We start from the raw sequence: 16,617 nt of genomic DNA, 5'->3' as shown, positions 1-16,617 counted from the left end.
AATAAATACAGTAGGGGAAGAGGTAGTAGTTTGGGCTAAATTATAGATGGGCTATGTACAGGTGCAGTGATCTGGGAGCTGCTCTGATAGCTGGTGCTTAATAAAGCTAGTGAGGGAGATAAGTGTTTCCAGTTTCAGAGATTTTTGTAGTTCGTTCCAGTCATTGGCAGCAGAGAACTGGAAGGAGAGACGACCAAAGGAGGAGTTGGCTTTAGGGGTGACCAGAGAGATATACCTGCTGGAGCGCGTGCTACAGGTGGGTGCTGCTATGGTGACCAGTGAGCGGAGATAAGGGGGGACTTTACCTAGCAGGGTCTTGTAGATGACCTGGAGCCAATGTGTTTGGCGACGATTATGAAGCGAAGGCCAGCCAACGAGAGCGTACAGGTCGCAGTGGTGGGTAGTATATGGGGCTTTGGTGACAAAACGGATGGCACTGTGATAGACTGCATCCAGCTTGTTGAGTAGGGTATTGGAGGCTATTTTGTAAATGACATCGCCGAAGTCGAGGATTGGTAGGATGGTCAGTTTTACGAGGGTATGTTTGGCAGCATGAGTGAAGGATGCTTTGTTGCGAAATAGGAAGCCAATTCTAGATTTAACTTTGGATTGGAGATGATTGATGTGAGTCTGGAAGGAGAGTTTACAGTCTAACCAGACACCTAGGTATTTGTAGTTGTCCACAAATTCTAAGTCAGAACCGTCCAGAGAAGTGATGCTGGACAGGCGGGCAGGTGCAGGCAGCGATCGGTTGAAGAGCATGCATTTAGTTTTACTTGTATTTAGGAGCAGTTGGAGACCACGGAAGGAGAGTTGTATGGCATTGAAGCTCGTCTGGAGGGTTGACTGATCTTCATGTCTAAAGTAATGATGGACTGTTGTTTCTCTTTGCTTATTTGAGCTGTTCTTGCCATGGACTTTGTATTTTACCAATTAGGTCTATCTTCAGTATGCCACCCCTATCTACAGTATAAGGGCACAAGGTGAGACCCAAATGCAGACACAGGAGGCAGATGGTTGAGCTCCGATATTTATTATAACAAAAGAGGTAGGCAAAAGGAAGGTCCGGTACAGGTGAGAGTTCATAAACCAGGTCAAAGTCCAAACAGTACCAGGCGATAGGCAGGCTCAAGGTCAGGGGCAGGCAGAGTGGTCCGGCAGGCGGGCTCAGAGAGTCAGGATAGGCAAGGGTGAAAACCAGGAGGGCGAGAAAAGAGAGACTGGGAAAAACAGGAGCTGAGACACAAAAATGCTGGTTGACTTGACAAACAAGACAAACTTGCACAGAGAGACAGGAAACACAGGGATAAATACACCGGGGCTAATAAGCGACACCTGGAGGGGGTGAAACAGATCAGGGCATGACACAACCTTGTCACAACACAACTGATTGGCTCAAACGCATTAAGAAGGAAAGAAATTCCACAAATGAACTTTTAACTAGGTACACCTGTTAATTGAAATGCATTCCAGGTGACTACCTCATGAAGCTGGTTGAGAGAATGCCAAGAGTGCGCAATGCTGTCATCAAGGCAGAGGGTGGCAACTTTGAAGAATCTCAAATATAAAATATATTTTGATTTGTTTAACACTGTTTTGGTTACTACATGATTCTATATGTGTTATTTCATAGTTTTGATGTCTTCACTATTATTCTACAATGTAGAACATAGTCAAAAAAGAAAAACCCTTGAATGAGTAGATGTGTCCAAACTTTTGACTGGTACTGTATATATTCTGGACGACATGTTTAAAACAGCAAGGAATGTAGCACAGTCCTTTCACTGAACAGCATTGCTATTATGACTCCGTATTTGTGGAGGGAGATCGCAGCAAACACTCTGACAGTGTGGACATGTAGTGATATTGGGTGTTGCTCAACCAGAGGCGGCTGAACTATTGGAGGATGGGCTGATTGTAATGGCTGTAATGGAATCAATGGAACGGAGTTACACATTTGATTCCATATGTTTGATATCCTTCTATATTAATTCCATTCCAGCCATTACAATGAGCCCTTTCTCCTTTAGCTCCTCCCACCAGCCTCCTCTGTACTCAACGATTAACTTATAACTATACTATTCAACAATTGTACTGCCATTGATCTCACAAGCCATCCATTTAAGGCAGCCATCATTTAAGCAAGTGTGTTTATATGTTTATGTAGTGATTAGGGTTATACCCCCTAATTTAAATGCCTATTGGCCTTTTGTACTTTAGAGAGCTTTACAGTATAATATGGGAACCACATAATATGGTTCCCAGCATGTGTGAACTTGACTTGGAGAGCACTTTGTAATTCAATGTCCCCGTCCCCTGGCTGGGGTGTGAAAGACAGCAGCGTGAATGATGCCAAAATGCCTTTAATTTACATTTTAGGCATCAGCCTGACACCTGGGAGGAAATAACAGTTGTGACTAGAGAGAGTACAGCTACGACCCGAAGTAACTTTTCGTAGCTGGTTAAGACAGCATTTTAGCTCACCCTAACTTTTCCTAACCTTAACCTTTGTCTCCTAACCTGTCACGTTAATGATCTTAACTTGCTGCGTAAATTCTCCTAACCAGCTACAAAAAGTCACTTCTGGTTGTAGCTGTACTCCCTCTAGTCACAACCATTATTTCCTCCCAGGGGTCAGGCTGATGTCTGAAATGTAAAGTGTAAATTAATGGCGTACTCCCTCTAGTCAAAACCGGAAATAACAGCCTTGCCCTGCAGTGTCACTTGCTGTACCCCGCAGCTACTCTCTCTTCTTTGGGGAGCACAAAGTAACTACCCCTACACGCTTGCATGCATATAAACACACACATGCAATGTATGTTCACTCAAGCGCACATCGCATAGAGGATCTAGCCTTCAAAAGCTTCTATTTATGAGTTCCAGTCCCATCCTCTTCATTAAAGAGTGATCAGTATCTGGTAATATTTCACACTGTCTTTTGTCCTTCGTAATATGATCTTTCCTCCTTTGCTCCCTCACTGTGTCCTGTGGTGGTGTGTGTGTGTGCCTGTGTGTGTTTCAACTGCCCACTTCCGTCCTGTAAAGCTCCAGATCTTGGCCCCCATGCTGGCTCCATGATTGTGTTCCCCGCTTCCTCAGTGGGGGGGCTGTACCTCCCAGTTCTGCCCCAGATGGAAGCACTCTGTCTGTGTTACTGTCCCGCTGGATCTGGGCCTCAGGCAACTTCCAGCCCACCACAGAGTACAAGCCCTTACTTCTGACCTATAGGAATTGAGAATCCTCCACCGATTAGCACGCGCTCATGCCTAGCTACATTTCATCTGCCTCTACTTCTATGGTCCCAAATGTTTAATTTCTCCCCACCACACACACACAAACACAACACACACACACACACACACACACACACACACACACACACACACACACACACACACACACACACACACACACACACACACACACACACACACACACACACCACACACAAACAGGCCCACTGTGGCACCGCAGCTCACTCCACGCGGAGGCTTTGTGTTGAAATTGATTCTGTTCTTTTGATGTATCATTGTTGTCACTGCTAACCAAATCATTGCCGCGCCTGAAAGGAGTCACCATAGCAAACTTGCCTTCCTTCCTGTGGTTGCTTAGGCCTATTCATAAAGGTGTAAAGAATACACACATCTGCTGCACAGGCTCTCTGTGTTGGGTAGCTTACATCTTAGTATTTTATCTTTTTCTGTCATACTTTCATTCCTGGAGCCCTTTGTCACAATAGCTATCCTCTAGAGAGGAATCTCACTAAGCCCAACAGTGAGTTCTTGTGTATCTCTACATGTGTGTACGCATACTTTTGTTTATTCTTGACTGCTGTTAGGTCAAAGGGAGCGGCACAAAAAGCACGTCGGTTACGGTGACACCCAGGTCTACAGTAAACAGCCTGACGATCCAGGAAAGTCCTTAATATCCACACTCTTAACACAGCACTCTCTCACAGTAACTACTGTACACTTGGCATTGTGGGGCTTATTCTTAGCTAGAACCCTATTTAGTTCAGTCTTTGTCTCTCTCAGGCATGCATCTCGAAGCAGCAGCAGAAGCAGCAGAAATAGAAGCAGGTAGCTGACTCTTCGACTATAGTTTTCTATGGAAATGTTGCTCCTTTCTCTGGCTCCATTGAAAGGGCACAGTATGGTTATGTTTATAATGAGACACATAATAAAGCTGGTTGACCTCTCTGGCCAGCAGGCTGCAGCCATTTATCATCCCAAACACATGCTGTGGCAGTACCAGCCACCAGATAACACACTGCCCTCTGCTGGACACACTGTGTGTGTGTGTGTGTGTGTGTGTGTGTGTGTGTGCGTGTGTGCGTGTGTGTGTGTGTGTGTGTGTGTGTGTGTGTGTGTGTGTGTGTGTGTGTGTGTGTGTGTGGTGGCAGAAGTGGATAAGCTTGTCAATGTGGCCATATAAGCTTGTCAATGTGGCCACATATGTCTCTATTCAAACATACAGATTATTCACAGTTTGTGAGATTAGATTGTCAGAGTTGATTTGAACATGAGTCATTTCTGCAGTACGGTGTCGTCATACATTGCAGTCTGTCCTCCAAACCTCTCATTGTACATTTATCTCACCGACCACCAGTCTTTGAAGTGTGGTTGTAATTTTCTGAAATGGTAAACCAGAAAAAGTTCTGGGAGTCTAAAAGGGAATATATGCTCAGCTAGAATGTTCAGCTCCAAGACCATGGATCAGTGTTCTCGCCTTGTGGATTTTGGGCATTGGTCCTGTTGCACATTATGACACTCATGAGGACACAACTTGGAAGTTGGTACAGTACAATACAGAGATCAGTTTCCAATCCAATTTATTCCCCTGTGGATTGTATAATGCCTGTCTGAGTTTGCACTTACTTTGAAAACTAGGTGGCATCTCAGCATGCACTTAAATTGTGATTATACACACAAAAATAGTTACACGAGAGGGTTTGTTTGTATGTATTACACAGAATTGACAGCAAGTTTCAGATCCCAGTTGCAAGTTATAGTTTCACAATGCCTTGTACATTGTTTGTTTCCCCGGGATGTTTACTTTTGTATCTAGTTTTAGCTTAGATAAAGAATGCCATGGGGACAGACAGTCAGGCAGGCTGATCAAACTGAAGGCTCAGGAAATCAGAGTTTAGGATTTTTGTATTCATTGTTTTTCCTGCTTTGTTTGCATCGCAATCAGTGGAGAGCCAATGTTATTCTTTTCAGATAAGATCTTTCTCTGTGAAATGTGCCATGGAGGAGGAACAAAAGTAAATTGCTTTTTTCTCCCTCATGCTTCTGGGGAATGTGAGACAGAACTGAACTGAACTGAACTGAGTTTGGGTTGCGGTGGATACATGTTATACTATTTAACAGCTCTCCTCTTTTTAGGAAACTTGTCTGTTTGGCACTCACTTTTCCCTATGTCTGCGTCTCCTTTTGTCTAACTAGGATTCCATCCAAACTGAGACAGATTTTCATGTGAATATCATAAAATCTAAAAAAATATATATACATATATGCATTTCCCCAGCAGATGTAGCAGATATAATGTGCGTGATGACGTAGGGCACATATAAAACACTTTTGCGCTTAATTTTTCATGTACCGAATAAAAAACATGGGTAACACTTTATTTGGATAGTCAACAGACATGTCAGTAACATGTCAACAAACATGCAGCTGACATGTTACTGATATTCTGTATATAGTCTGTAGAGCATCTACAGATGGACTATCCAAATAAAGTGTTACCAAAACATGAGTTGAATGTGTTTCCATTGCATTTTCCACTCTACCGATAGTTTTGTCTAACAAACTGTTTCGAAAAAATGACAAATTTGCCCAATCTGGTTTTCACACATGCTCTAGACAAGTGGACTGGAAAGGTTCCGTTACATGATGAGATGGATAAGAGCAAGATCATTTTTATTTTTAATTGGCAGCTAAGCACCGATCATCATGTCACTAGCATACAAGTTAAGATGCTCAAAATGTACTGGAAAGGAGCATCAAGCTCATCACCGCGCTCTGTCACCACCTTGTAGCCTAAACTTGCTTTTCCAAGTCACAGTGGGAGTACCACACAACATAACATCCTGTGATTGCAAATTTACCTCGACATGAGGGTTATTCTATCAACAACTGCTCAATAAATTGTTTCCAGAGCAATACGTTGAATAATACATTTTACCGACACAAAAACAACCCACCGTGTCGAACAATCAAATTGTCGGTTGACATTCATAAAGTTCTACCAACACTTTGTTTCCATCACATCATTTTTTTTTATACGCCCTGACTTTACTTGCATAAAAACTGTGGATGGAAACGTGGTTATTGACGATACTAATACTAATACATCCTTAATGCCTTTTCTCAACACCCAGGTTCACTTGATCATACAAATAAAAAACACTTCTTTCCCTCCTTTCCTCCTTCCCTCTCCCCTCCCTTCTTCCCCCAGGCCGGAGGCGGGTTACCAGAGGGTCCTCCAGGTGGATCTGGAGGTGAACGGGCTACTGGACCCGCTGGGCAGCCGGGTGGTGATGTGGCAGGTGGAGTACCCTCCTACCCGCTCCCTCACTGATGAGGTCCAGACCCTCATCCGCCTGGCACCACAGGACTTGGGTGGCATTGTGCCACTGGCAATGGTGAGGAACCAGAAAGAGAGTGCCTGTATCATGTATATAATATACCTCACATGCGACTCATAAGAAGACTATTCATTTAGCCCATTAAATGAATTATCTGAATCCATAAGATAAATAGCAATATGCAAGAAAAATATAGTTGAGTTACAGTAATAGGCAATGAAGAACTGTCTGAGAATGGAATGTATTTAATTACTTTGTAAAATGAATGGATTCACATACAAGGCAGAAAAATTAAGTTACAAAGCATGAATACGCATTACAAGGCATTATTCCAAGCATGGTCAGAGAGAGACTTGTGCTATGACCTACTGTAAAGTTAACCTACCGTCAGATATCAGACCTAAAGTTGAAGTCGGAAGTTTACATACACCTTAGCCTAATACATTGAAACTCAGTTTTTCACAATTTATGACATTTAATCCAAGTAAAAATTCCCTGTCTTAGGTCAGTGAGGATCACCATTTTATTTTAAGAATGCGAATGTCAGAATAATAGTAGAGAAGGATTTATTTAAGCTTTTATTTCTTTCATCACATTCCCAGTGGGTCAGAAGTTAACATACACTCAATTAGTATTTAGTAGCATTGCCTTTACATTTTTTAACTTGTGTCAAACGTTTCGGGTAGCCTTCCACAAGCTTCCCACAATAAGTTGGGTGAATTTTGGCCCATTCCTCCTGACAGAGCTGGTGTAACTGAGTCAGGTTTGTAGGCCTCCTTGCTCACACAGGCCTTTTCAGTTCTGCCCACAAATGTTCTATAGGATTGAGGTCAGGGCTTAGTGATGGCCGCCCCAATACCTTGACATTGTTGTCCTTAAGCCATTTTGCCACAACTTTGGAGTGTGCTTTGGGTCATTGTCCATTTGGAAGACCCATTTGCGACCAAGCTTTAACTTCCTGACTGATGTCTTGAGATGTTGCTTCAATATATTCACATAATTTTCCTGCCTCATGATGCCATCTATTTTGTGAGGTGCACCACTCCCTCATGCAGCAAAGCACCCCCACAACATGATTCTGCCACCCCCTTGCTTCACGGTTGGGATGGTGTTCTTCGGCTTGCAAGCATCCCCCTTTTTCCTCCAAACATAACGATGGTCATTATGGCCAAACAGTTCTATTTTTGTTTCATCAGACCAAAGGACATTTCTCCAAAAAGTACGATCTTTGTCCCCATGTGCAGTTGCAAACTGTAGTCTGGCTTTTTTATGGCGGTTTTGGAGCAGTGGCTTCTTCCTTGCTGAGCGGCCTTTCAGGTTATGTCGATATAGGACTCGTTTTACTGTGGATATAGATACTTTTGTACCTGTTTCATCCAGCATCTTCACCAGGTCCTTTGCTGTTGTTCTGGGATTGATTTGCACTTTTCGCACCAAAGTAGTTTCATCTCTAGGAGACAGAACGCGTCTCCTTCCTGAGCGGTATGTCAGCTGCGTGGTCCCATGGTGTTTATACTTGCGTCCTATTGTTTGTACAGATGAACGTGGTACCTTCAGACGTTTGGAAATTGCTCCCAGGGATGAATCAGACTTGTGGAGGTCTACAATTATTTTTCTGAGGTCTTGGCTGATTTCTTTTTATTTTCCCATGTCAAGCAAAGAGGCACTGAATTTGAAGGTAGGCCTTGAAATACATCCACAGGTACACCTCCAATTGACTCAAATGCACAAAGCAGATGTCATAACCAACTTGATGTAATCACAACAGAACCTCTGCCTCTCAGAGGTGTGACAATGGAGGTTGGCAAGATCAACAGAGAGAATGTTGAATTCGTAAGACAACACAGACAAATCCTTACATACAGTTAGCTGATAAGAAGATTCACTTCGGGGGCTGGGCAATACTACATATGTCTGAGTGCGCACGCGCGTGTGTGTGTGTGTGTGTGTGTTTTTGCGTGTGCGTGTGCAGCTTTACCTCACATGGCTGACTGCACTCTGCAGGAGGCTTTGTCTCTCCTCTCTCCAAAGCTGACACCCACTGTTTTACCTCTCTTTGCAATTCTGAACCTTTGTATCATCGATTTTCCCCAGCACTAACACTTTGATGTCTTTGTCTCTTTATACTGCCTGTGTTTGGAAAAAGCAGAGGAAAGTCAAATTGCTGTTATTGTAAATAAGAAGAATTTAGAACCTAATGATAAAATCATTGTGTGTTGGTTGTCACGCTTGGGTGCCTTTTTAAAAGTAGTGTGTTTGAGTAGTGAGGTGAACAAGCTGAAGTCCCATGTTGAAAGCCCAGACTTCTCTGCTAGGGTTAAACACTAAGCTTGCACTTTTTAATTGGCTGTAATTTGGCTAATAGAGCTTTTCTGTACTTTCCATGATTAAGAAAGGTAATTGAGTTTGGTCCTAGGATAATCCTTTTAAAAAACAGATGGATGCATCGGCAAGGGAGTCTAGACAGCCAAATGTATTACGATAATTAATATTTATTTATGATAAAATCTTTGCAACTGTTTGGCTTTCAGTGTTGTTTTGGGTTGTGGATTTTAGTTTTTTTTTCTCTATGAAAATAAATATGTACGCTGCAGTCAGATTTTTTATTTAATTTTCCAAATTGCAAATTGTGTTCAAAGCTCTGGCTTTTATTATGGTAATTGGTGAGAAAGCACTTCACCCTCACAAACAATTATGTATTCAGCCCATGACAGCAACATGTAGACTTCTACTGTGTCTTTAACCTTTAGCTGGCCCCACTAACATCCAGGTCAGATTTTTCTCCTATTAACATTTTTTTTACAGATTTTTTGTAATTTCGCAGATGCTCTTATCCAAAGAGACATACAGGAGCAATTAGGGTTAAAGGGCAGGTGGGGGGGTTCTACTAAGCCAACATATAGAATTATTTTAAGACTGTCATACCATGGATCATTTCTATTTTTGGTATCCCAAAATAAGTGTATAAAAATGATTTGATAAAATTTAGAATTTGGCCTTTACTACCATAGCCCATAGAAGTGCATTGAATAACACATTAATAAATGGCGAAAAAGACAGTCAACAAATGTATCATAAGGAATGAGGGTTTGAAGTGTCTGTGCTATATCTGGGATAAATAAGAAAGCTCAGGAATTATATATACATGTACATACAGTGCATTCGAAAAGTATTCAGACCCCTTTACTTTTTCCACATTTTGTTATTTACAGCCTTATTCTAAAATTGATTAAATAGATAAAATTCCTCAATCTACACACAAAACCCAAAATGACAAAGTGAAAACAGTTTAAAAATGTTTTTGCTAATTTATCATATGTAAAAAAAAACAACAGATATCTTACTTACATAAGTATTCAGACCCTTTGCTATCAGACTTGAAATTGATCTCAGGTGCAGCCTGTTTCCATTGATGATCCTTGAGATGTTTTTACAACTTGATTGGAGTCCACCTGTGGTGAATTCAATTGATTGGGCATGATTTGGAAAGGCACAAACCTGTCTATATAAGGTCCCACAGTTGACAGTGCATGTCAGAGCAAAAACCAAGACACGAGGTTGAAGGAATTTTCCGTAGAGCTCCAAGACAGGATTGTGTCGAGGCACAGATCTGGTGAAGGGTACCAAAACGTTTATGCATCATTGAAGGTCCCCAAGAACGCAGTGGCCTTCATCATTCCTAAATGGAAGAAGTTTGGAACCACCAAGACTCTTCCTAGAGCTGACCGCCTGACCAAACTGAACAATCGGGGGAGAAGGGCTATGGTCAGGGAGGTGACCAAGAACCCGATGGTCACTCTGACAGAGCTCCAGAGTTCCTCTGTAGAGCTGGGAGAACCTTCCAGAAGGACAACCATCTCTGCAGCACTCCACCAATCAGGCCTTTAGGTTAGAATGGCCAGACGGAAGCCACTCCTCAGTAAAAGGCATATGACAGCCCGCTTGGAGTTTGCCTAAAAAAGGCTGAAAGGACTCAGACCATGAGAAACAAGATTATCTGGTCTGATGAAACCAAGATTGAACTATTTGTCCTGAATGCCAAGCGTCACGTCTGGACAGCATGGTGGTAGCAGCATCATGCTATGGAGATGTTTTTCAGGGACTGGGAGACTATTCAGGATGGAGGGAAAGATGAATGGAGCAAAGTACAGAGAGATCCTTGACAAAAACCTGCTCCAGAGCACTCAGGACCTCAGATTGGGGTGAAGGTTCACCTTCCTACAGAATAACGACCCTAAGAACACAGCCAAAACAACCTAAGAGTGTCTTCGGGACAAGTCTCTGAATGTCTTTGAGTGGCCCAGCCAGAGCCCCGACTTGAACCCGATCTAACATTTCTGGAGATACCTGAATATAGCTGTGCAGCGACGCTCCCCATCCAACCTGACAGATTTTCAGAGAATCGTCAGAGTAGAATGGGAGAAAATCTCCAAATACTGTACAGGTGTGCCAAGCTTGTAGCGTCATAACCAAGAAGGCTCAAGGCTGTAATCGCTGCCAAACGTGCTTCAACAAAGTACTGAGCAAAGGGTCTGAATACTTATGTAAATGTTATATTTCAGTTGCTGTTTTTTGCAAACCTTTTAAAATAAGCTGTTTTTGCTTTGTCATTATAGGGTATCGTGTGTAGATTGATGAGGAAAAAAACAATTTAATCAATTTTGGAATGAAGCTGTATATGACAAAATGTGAAAAAAAGTGACGGGGTCTGAATACTTTCTGAATGCACTGTGGGATTTTAATTTGAACCAGTTTGCTACTAAAGGAAAATAATCCTGCAGCAACAGGAAATGGAAATTATTATGTGGATTATAATTAATGAACATTTTTGTAATAATACTATATGAACAAATGTTGATCATTTATTTAACCGAGATGCGCACTGACAGAAACACACATCAATCTCAGATCAAGCATCCAATCGATCGAAACAGCGCCCCTCTGTCTCAGCATGTGTAGACCATGTATCTGATTCTGTCTGGACAAAGTTAGTATGGCATGTCTTACTATTTCTGGCCATACAGGATCAGATACATGTTCTACATATAGTAAGACAGAGGGGCGCTGTTTGGCTTGCTCGGATGCTTTCTCTGGTATTTTCAGCAGAGACGAAGAGGCAAAGTCAGACAGCTCACTCTCCCCAAAATCTGTCCAGAATATGCCCAATGCATTTTTAATAGGCATATTATGCCGACATATACTTGTAGCCTGCCTTCCCGCCTTTGGGAGGACTCCCATTTTTAGGGCGGAGACACGATGATCTTGAGATTATATACGTAGCTCTGGTTTTAGCTTTTTGCGAATTGGAAATTAAATTTGGCGATTGCACAGTGCACTGTTCGGATGCTGGCTTCGCCTAAAGTAAACTCATATTTTGTCAAAATTATATAATTACTCCTGTCTAAATAAAATAATTGAAAATACTTCACCAGAGAGCATGACTTAGCCATAGAGGTTCATTAGCTTCTTACATTTTTTGCTGTGGATTGTTTCAAATCACAGGTGTGTAGGCCAATGCCTATTTGGGAAGCCTGCAATAGGCCTAGCTAATGGAGTTGCGGCTGTCAGTGAACATAATCTAAAATGTGTGTGAAGATGATGTGTCTTGAGTGTAATTTAAAATGTTGCAACAAGAAGAAGGAGAGGGTTGTATGGCGAAGATATGGCACCTCTCTCCAGAATACATACACTCAGCTCTCCAGAATGTGCTCAGCTGTCTCCCGCCAATTTTTGCAATGTCATTGTGTGACTTGATTGTAATATATTTTTTTGCAATTCCCAATTACATATGTCACCAGTAGGCCTAGTAAATGTATCGTTAATCCTCCGTCATTTGGCTGCTATACATTAATTTCTGTTAATTCATGTATTAATTACAGCTATTTAGCCTACCGTTCTCATTATCGGAGTGGAAACTTTGCTTGCAGAGTTCACAACCTGCTACACTTGTGAGAAACGAGTTAAGGGTTGATTTCATAACCATCGTCTATGAGTTTTGTCAAGTTTTTCATTGTCTTTTGTTTGAAGTGCACCATGTGAGCAATGAGCATGTGTTTCTCTCTAGGAATATACAGAGGGAGTGAGCGTGCCTGAGCATGCATAGAAGTAGGCCTACCTGGCCTGCTGTGTGCATATGTAGGAAAGAGCCCATTTGGGATGTCTGATTTCTGAATGTCTTAACTCACCATTTCCAACACTAATAAACTGAGTTTATCATTTAAAAAAATGATTCACCTCACACAGTAGGTAAACTAAGTCTGTTTTTTTGTTTACATCCTTTGCAAATAATAACAGTTCCTCACAGTATTTGAAAAATCTTTCCAACACTCTCCCGGCCTTGATAATCACGGAGCTTCGGTGTGAAAGAGGAACATATTATGATCTGATGATCCCATATATGCAGTGGAAACATCAGAAAAAACAGCCGTCTATCCCGAGCTCACTGGTGTGGGAAACTCTAGGCAGACAGGCGAAGTAGAGAGACTCATTTTATTTCAAAGACCCTGAATTATCATCAGGATATTTTCTAAGGTTTTTATTTCGTAGGCTTTAGACCTATGTATTTTACTTAGTTGACGATGGAAGTTATAGGCCTACCGCTGCATTGGCCTATAGGCTATCTCTGAGTTCAATGTGTTCATTACTTTAGCCGCCAATGGATCACAGTCTAGACTATCAATGTGTCCAGATGCAAAGGCTGGTGTTGAATTTTAACTTTTAGATTTGTATAATTTTCTATTCCGATATTTATTATTAACCACGTGACAATAATTTTGACAAACAAAAACGTTATTACTGAAATTAAACTGTTCCATGAAAATGTGCATATAAAAATAATCCTAACTGGCAGGCAGATCGGTAGAAATAGTAGGATAAATTATAAGCTTCCCCAAACTGAAACTCACGAGTTGCCTATGGTCTTTACCATAGGCTGCCGGCCCTGCATGTCAAAACATATTGATGCAACAGTAGCTAAGATGGGGGAGAGATCTATCCATAATAAAGCGTTGCTCTGCCTTCTTTACAACTCTATCAACAAGGCAGGTCCTATAGGCTCTAGTTTTGTCACACCTGGACTACTGTCCAGTCGTTTGTCAGGTGCCACAAAGAGGTAGGAAATTACAATTGGCCCAGAATAGGGCAGTATGCCTGGCCCTTAAATGTACATAGAGAGCTAACGTTAATAATATGCATGTCAATCTCTCCTGGCTCAAAGTAGAGGAGTGATTGACTTCTATTTGTGATAAGTATTGACATGTTGAATGCACCGAGTTGTCTGTTTAAACTACTAGCACACAGCTCAGACACCCATGCATAACCCACAAGACATGCCACCAGAGGTCTGTTCACAGTCCCCAAGTACGTGCTAAGCTGACATATGGAATGGTTTTAAAATGGTCATACTATTGATAATTTAGCTATTTGCAATTAGAATTTTAGGACCCCTTTAGGTATCCAAAGACAATATAATAATATATTTGATAAAATATTGATTTTGGCCTTTACTACTAAAGCCCATCGAAAACTCATTGAATAACACCTTCATAAATTAAAATGTATAAAAGACACTCCCAAAAATAATTGTAAGAAACAAGGAGGAGATATAAAAAATAATAAAAGTCAGGAAATATTTAGCTTTTTTTTTACGCTTACAACCCCTTTTTTGGGTAGGCACAAAAACATTTGTTTTTTTATCCAGTACCGGTTACCTTCAGACAAGTCCCATGACACTTGTAGGGGTTGTAGAGCAAAACAGAGATCATTAGCTGGTGTTCACTGGTTTAAGTGTGTCAGGAACTGCAATGCTGCTGGGTTTTTCACTCTCAACAATTTCCCGTGTGTATCAAGAATGGTCCACCACCCAAAGGACATCCAGCCAACTTGGCACAACTGTGGAAAGCATTGGAATCAACATGGGCCAACATCCCTGTGGAACGCTTTCGACACCTTGTAGAGTCCATGCCCCAACAAACGGAGGCTGTTCTGAAGGCAAAAGGGGGTGCAACTCAATATTAGGAAGGTGTTCCAAATGTTTTCTACACTCAGTGTATATATAATAATATGACTTATGATTCCATTGCTATGCCCAATAGATATTGCCCAACCGGACTAAGTGAGAAATGTATTTGTATTTGAGTCAGTATATTTAATGACTGACATTAAAGGGGTTTGGGTTGCTGCATGTCCACCTGTCATACCCATTCCCAATCGCTGCAGCGTGAATATTAATACTATATGTCCGTGCTATGTGCAGTAAACTAGTTTAATTAGTGTTTGGGAAGTAAATGTAGTCATAATTAAAGAATCCTGTCTAGTGCTGGTTCTGCCTTCTGAGACAGATGAGACACTTCTAAAGTATACATTGATCATTTGTCATGGCCAGTGTGATATGCTTATCTCTTGTTTTCTTTTTTTGCCAAAGAAAAGGAATAAGTTAGCCCTCTCATTGTCAATAACAAGAGAAAAACAACATAAAAGCACTGGGTTAATTGAAAGTAAAATGATTTTTGGCTATTTAGGCATCATTATAGTATATTAAAGAGAATTTGTTCAACTCTCCATATAATTATCCAATTAAATAAATGCAAACAGTTGCAGGCCTATAACCACTGGAGTGGGGTGCAGTCGTCTTGACCCACCGGGGGACAGAGTGGGCGGATCAATAAAAGAGCCATGGTATAATTAAGCAATAAGGCATGAGGGGGTGTGGTATATGGACAATATACCACGACTAAGGGCTGATCTTATGCACGCCGCATTGCGGAGTATGCTGCTGTATAAACCAAACTTTACTTGTCACATGCGCCGAATACAACAAGTGTAGACCTTACCATGAAATGCTTAACCAACAGTGCAGTTCAAGAAGAGTTAAGAAAATATTTACCAAATAGGCTAAAGTAAAAAAAAGAAAAAAAAAAGTAACACAATAAGAATAACAATAACGATATACCAGGGGTACCGGTACCGAGGCAGTGTGCTGGTACAGGTTAGTTAAGGTAATTTGTACATGTACGTAAGGGTGAAGTGACTATGCATAGATAATAAACAACGAATAGCAGCAGTGTCCAAAAGGGAGGGGGGGACAATGTAAATAGTCCGGTGGTGATTTCATTCATTATTCAGCAGTCTTTTGGCTTGGGGGTAGAAGCTGCTGAGGAGCCTTTTGGTCCTAGATTAGGTGCTCCGGTACTGCTTGCTGTGCGGTAGCAGAGAAAAGAGTCTATAACTTGGGTGACTGGAGTCTCTGACAATTGTTTTGTGCCCTCTTCACGACTGTCTTGGTATGTTTGGACCATGATAGTTTGTTGGTGATGTGGACACCAATGAACTTTAAATTCTCGACCCGCTCCACTTCAGCCCCGTCGATGTTAATGAGGCCTGTTTGGCCCACCTTTTCCTGTAGTCCATGATCAGCTCCTTTGTCTTGCTCACATTGAGGGAGAGGTTGTTGTCCAGGTACCACATTGCCAGTTCTCTGACCTCTTCCCTATAGGCCGTCTCATCGTTGTCAGTGATCAGGCCTACCACTGTTGTGTCGTCAGCAAACTTAATGATGGTGTTGGAGTCGTGTTTGGCCACTCAGTCATGGGTGAACAGAGAATACAGGAGGGGACTAAGTACACACACCTGAGTGGCCCCAGTGTTAAGGATCAGCATGGCAGACGTGTTGTTGCCTACTCTTACCACCTGGGGGCGGCCCGTCAGGGAGTCCAGGATCCAGCTGCAGAGGGAGGTGTTTTGTCCCAGAGTCCTTAGCTTAGTGATGAGCTTCATGGGCACTATGGCGTTGAACACTGAAATGTAGTCAATGAACAGCATTCTCACATAGGTGTTTTTTTGTCCAGGTGGGAAAGGGCAGTGTGGAGTGCGATTGAGATTGCATCATCTGTGGATCTGTTGGGGCTGAATGCAAATTGGAGTGGGTTTAGGGTGTCCGGGGGATGCTGTTGATGTGAGCCATGATGGGGGGGGGTTACCTTCGCTTCCTTGGGCACAGGGACTATCGTGGTCTGCTTGAAACATGT

The 16,617-nt window shown here is 42.0% G+C and overlaps 1 protein-coding gene across 1 annotated transcript in view; it reads left to right on the top strand.

Moving 5' to 3' along the window:
* Positions 1–16,617, top strand: part of LOC106563163 (transmembrane protein 132C) — a 188,877-nt gene that overhangs the window by 91,361 nt on the left and 80,899 nt on the right. Inside the window, exon 4 of the mRNA XM_082958147.1 lies at positions 6,463–6,649. Coding sequence (XP_082814273.1) covers positions 6,463–6,649 — 187 coding nt within the window. The remainder of the gene's footprint in view (positions 1–6,462; positions 6,650–16,617) is intronic.

The sequence above is a fragment of the Salmo salar genome, chromosome 11 (assembly GCF_965601325.2).
Source record: "Salmo salar chromosome 11, fSalSal1, whole genome shotgun sequence".
In the NCBI taxonomy this organism is placed as follows: domain Eukaryota; kingdom Metazoa; phylum Chordata; class Actinopteri; order Salmoniformes; family Salmonidae; genus Salmo; species Salmo salar.
Note: the sequence above shows the minus strand (reverse complement) of the source record. Positions and strands in the feature narration are given on the sequence as shown.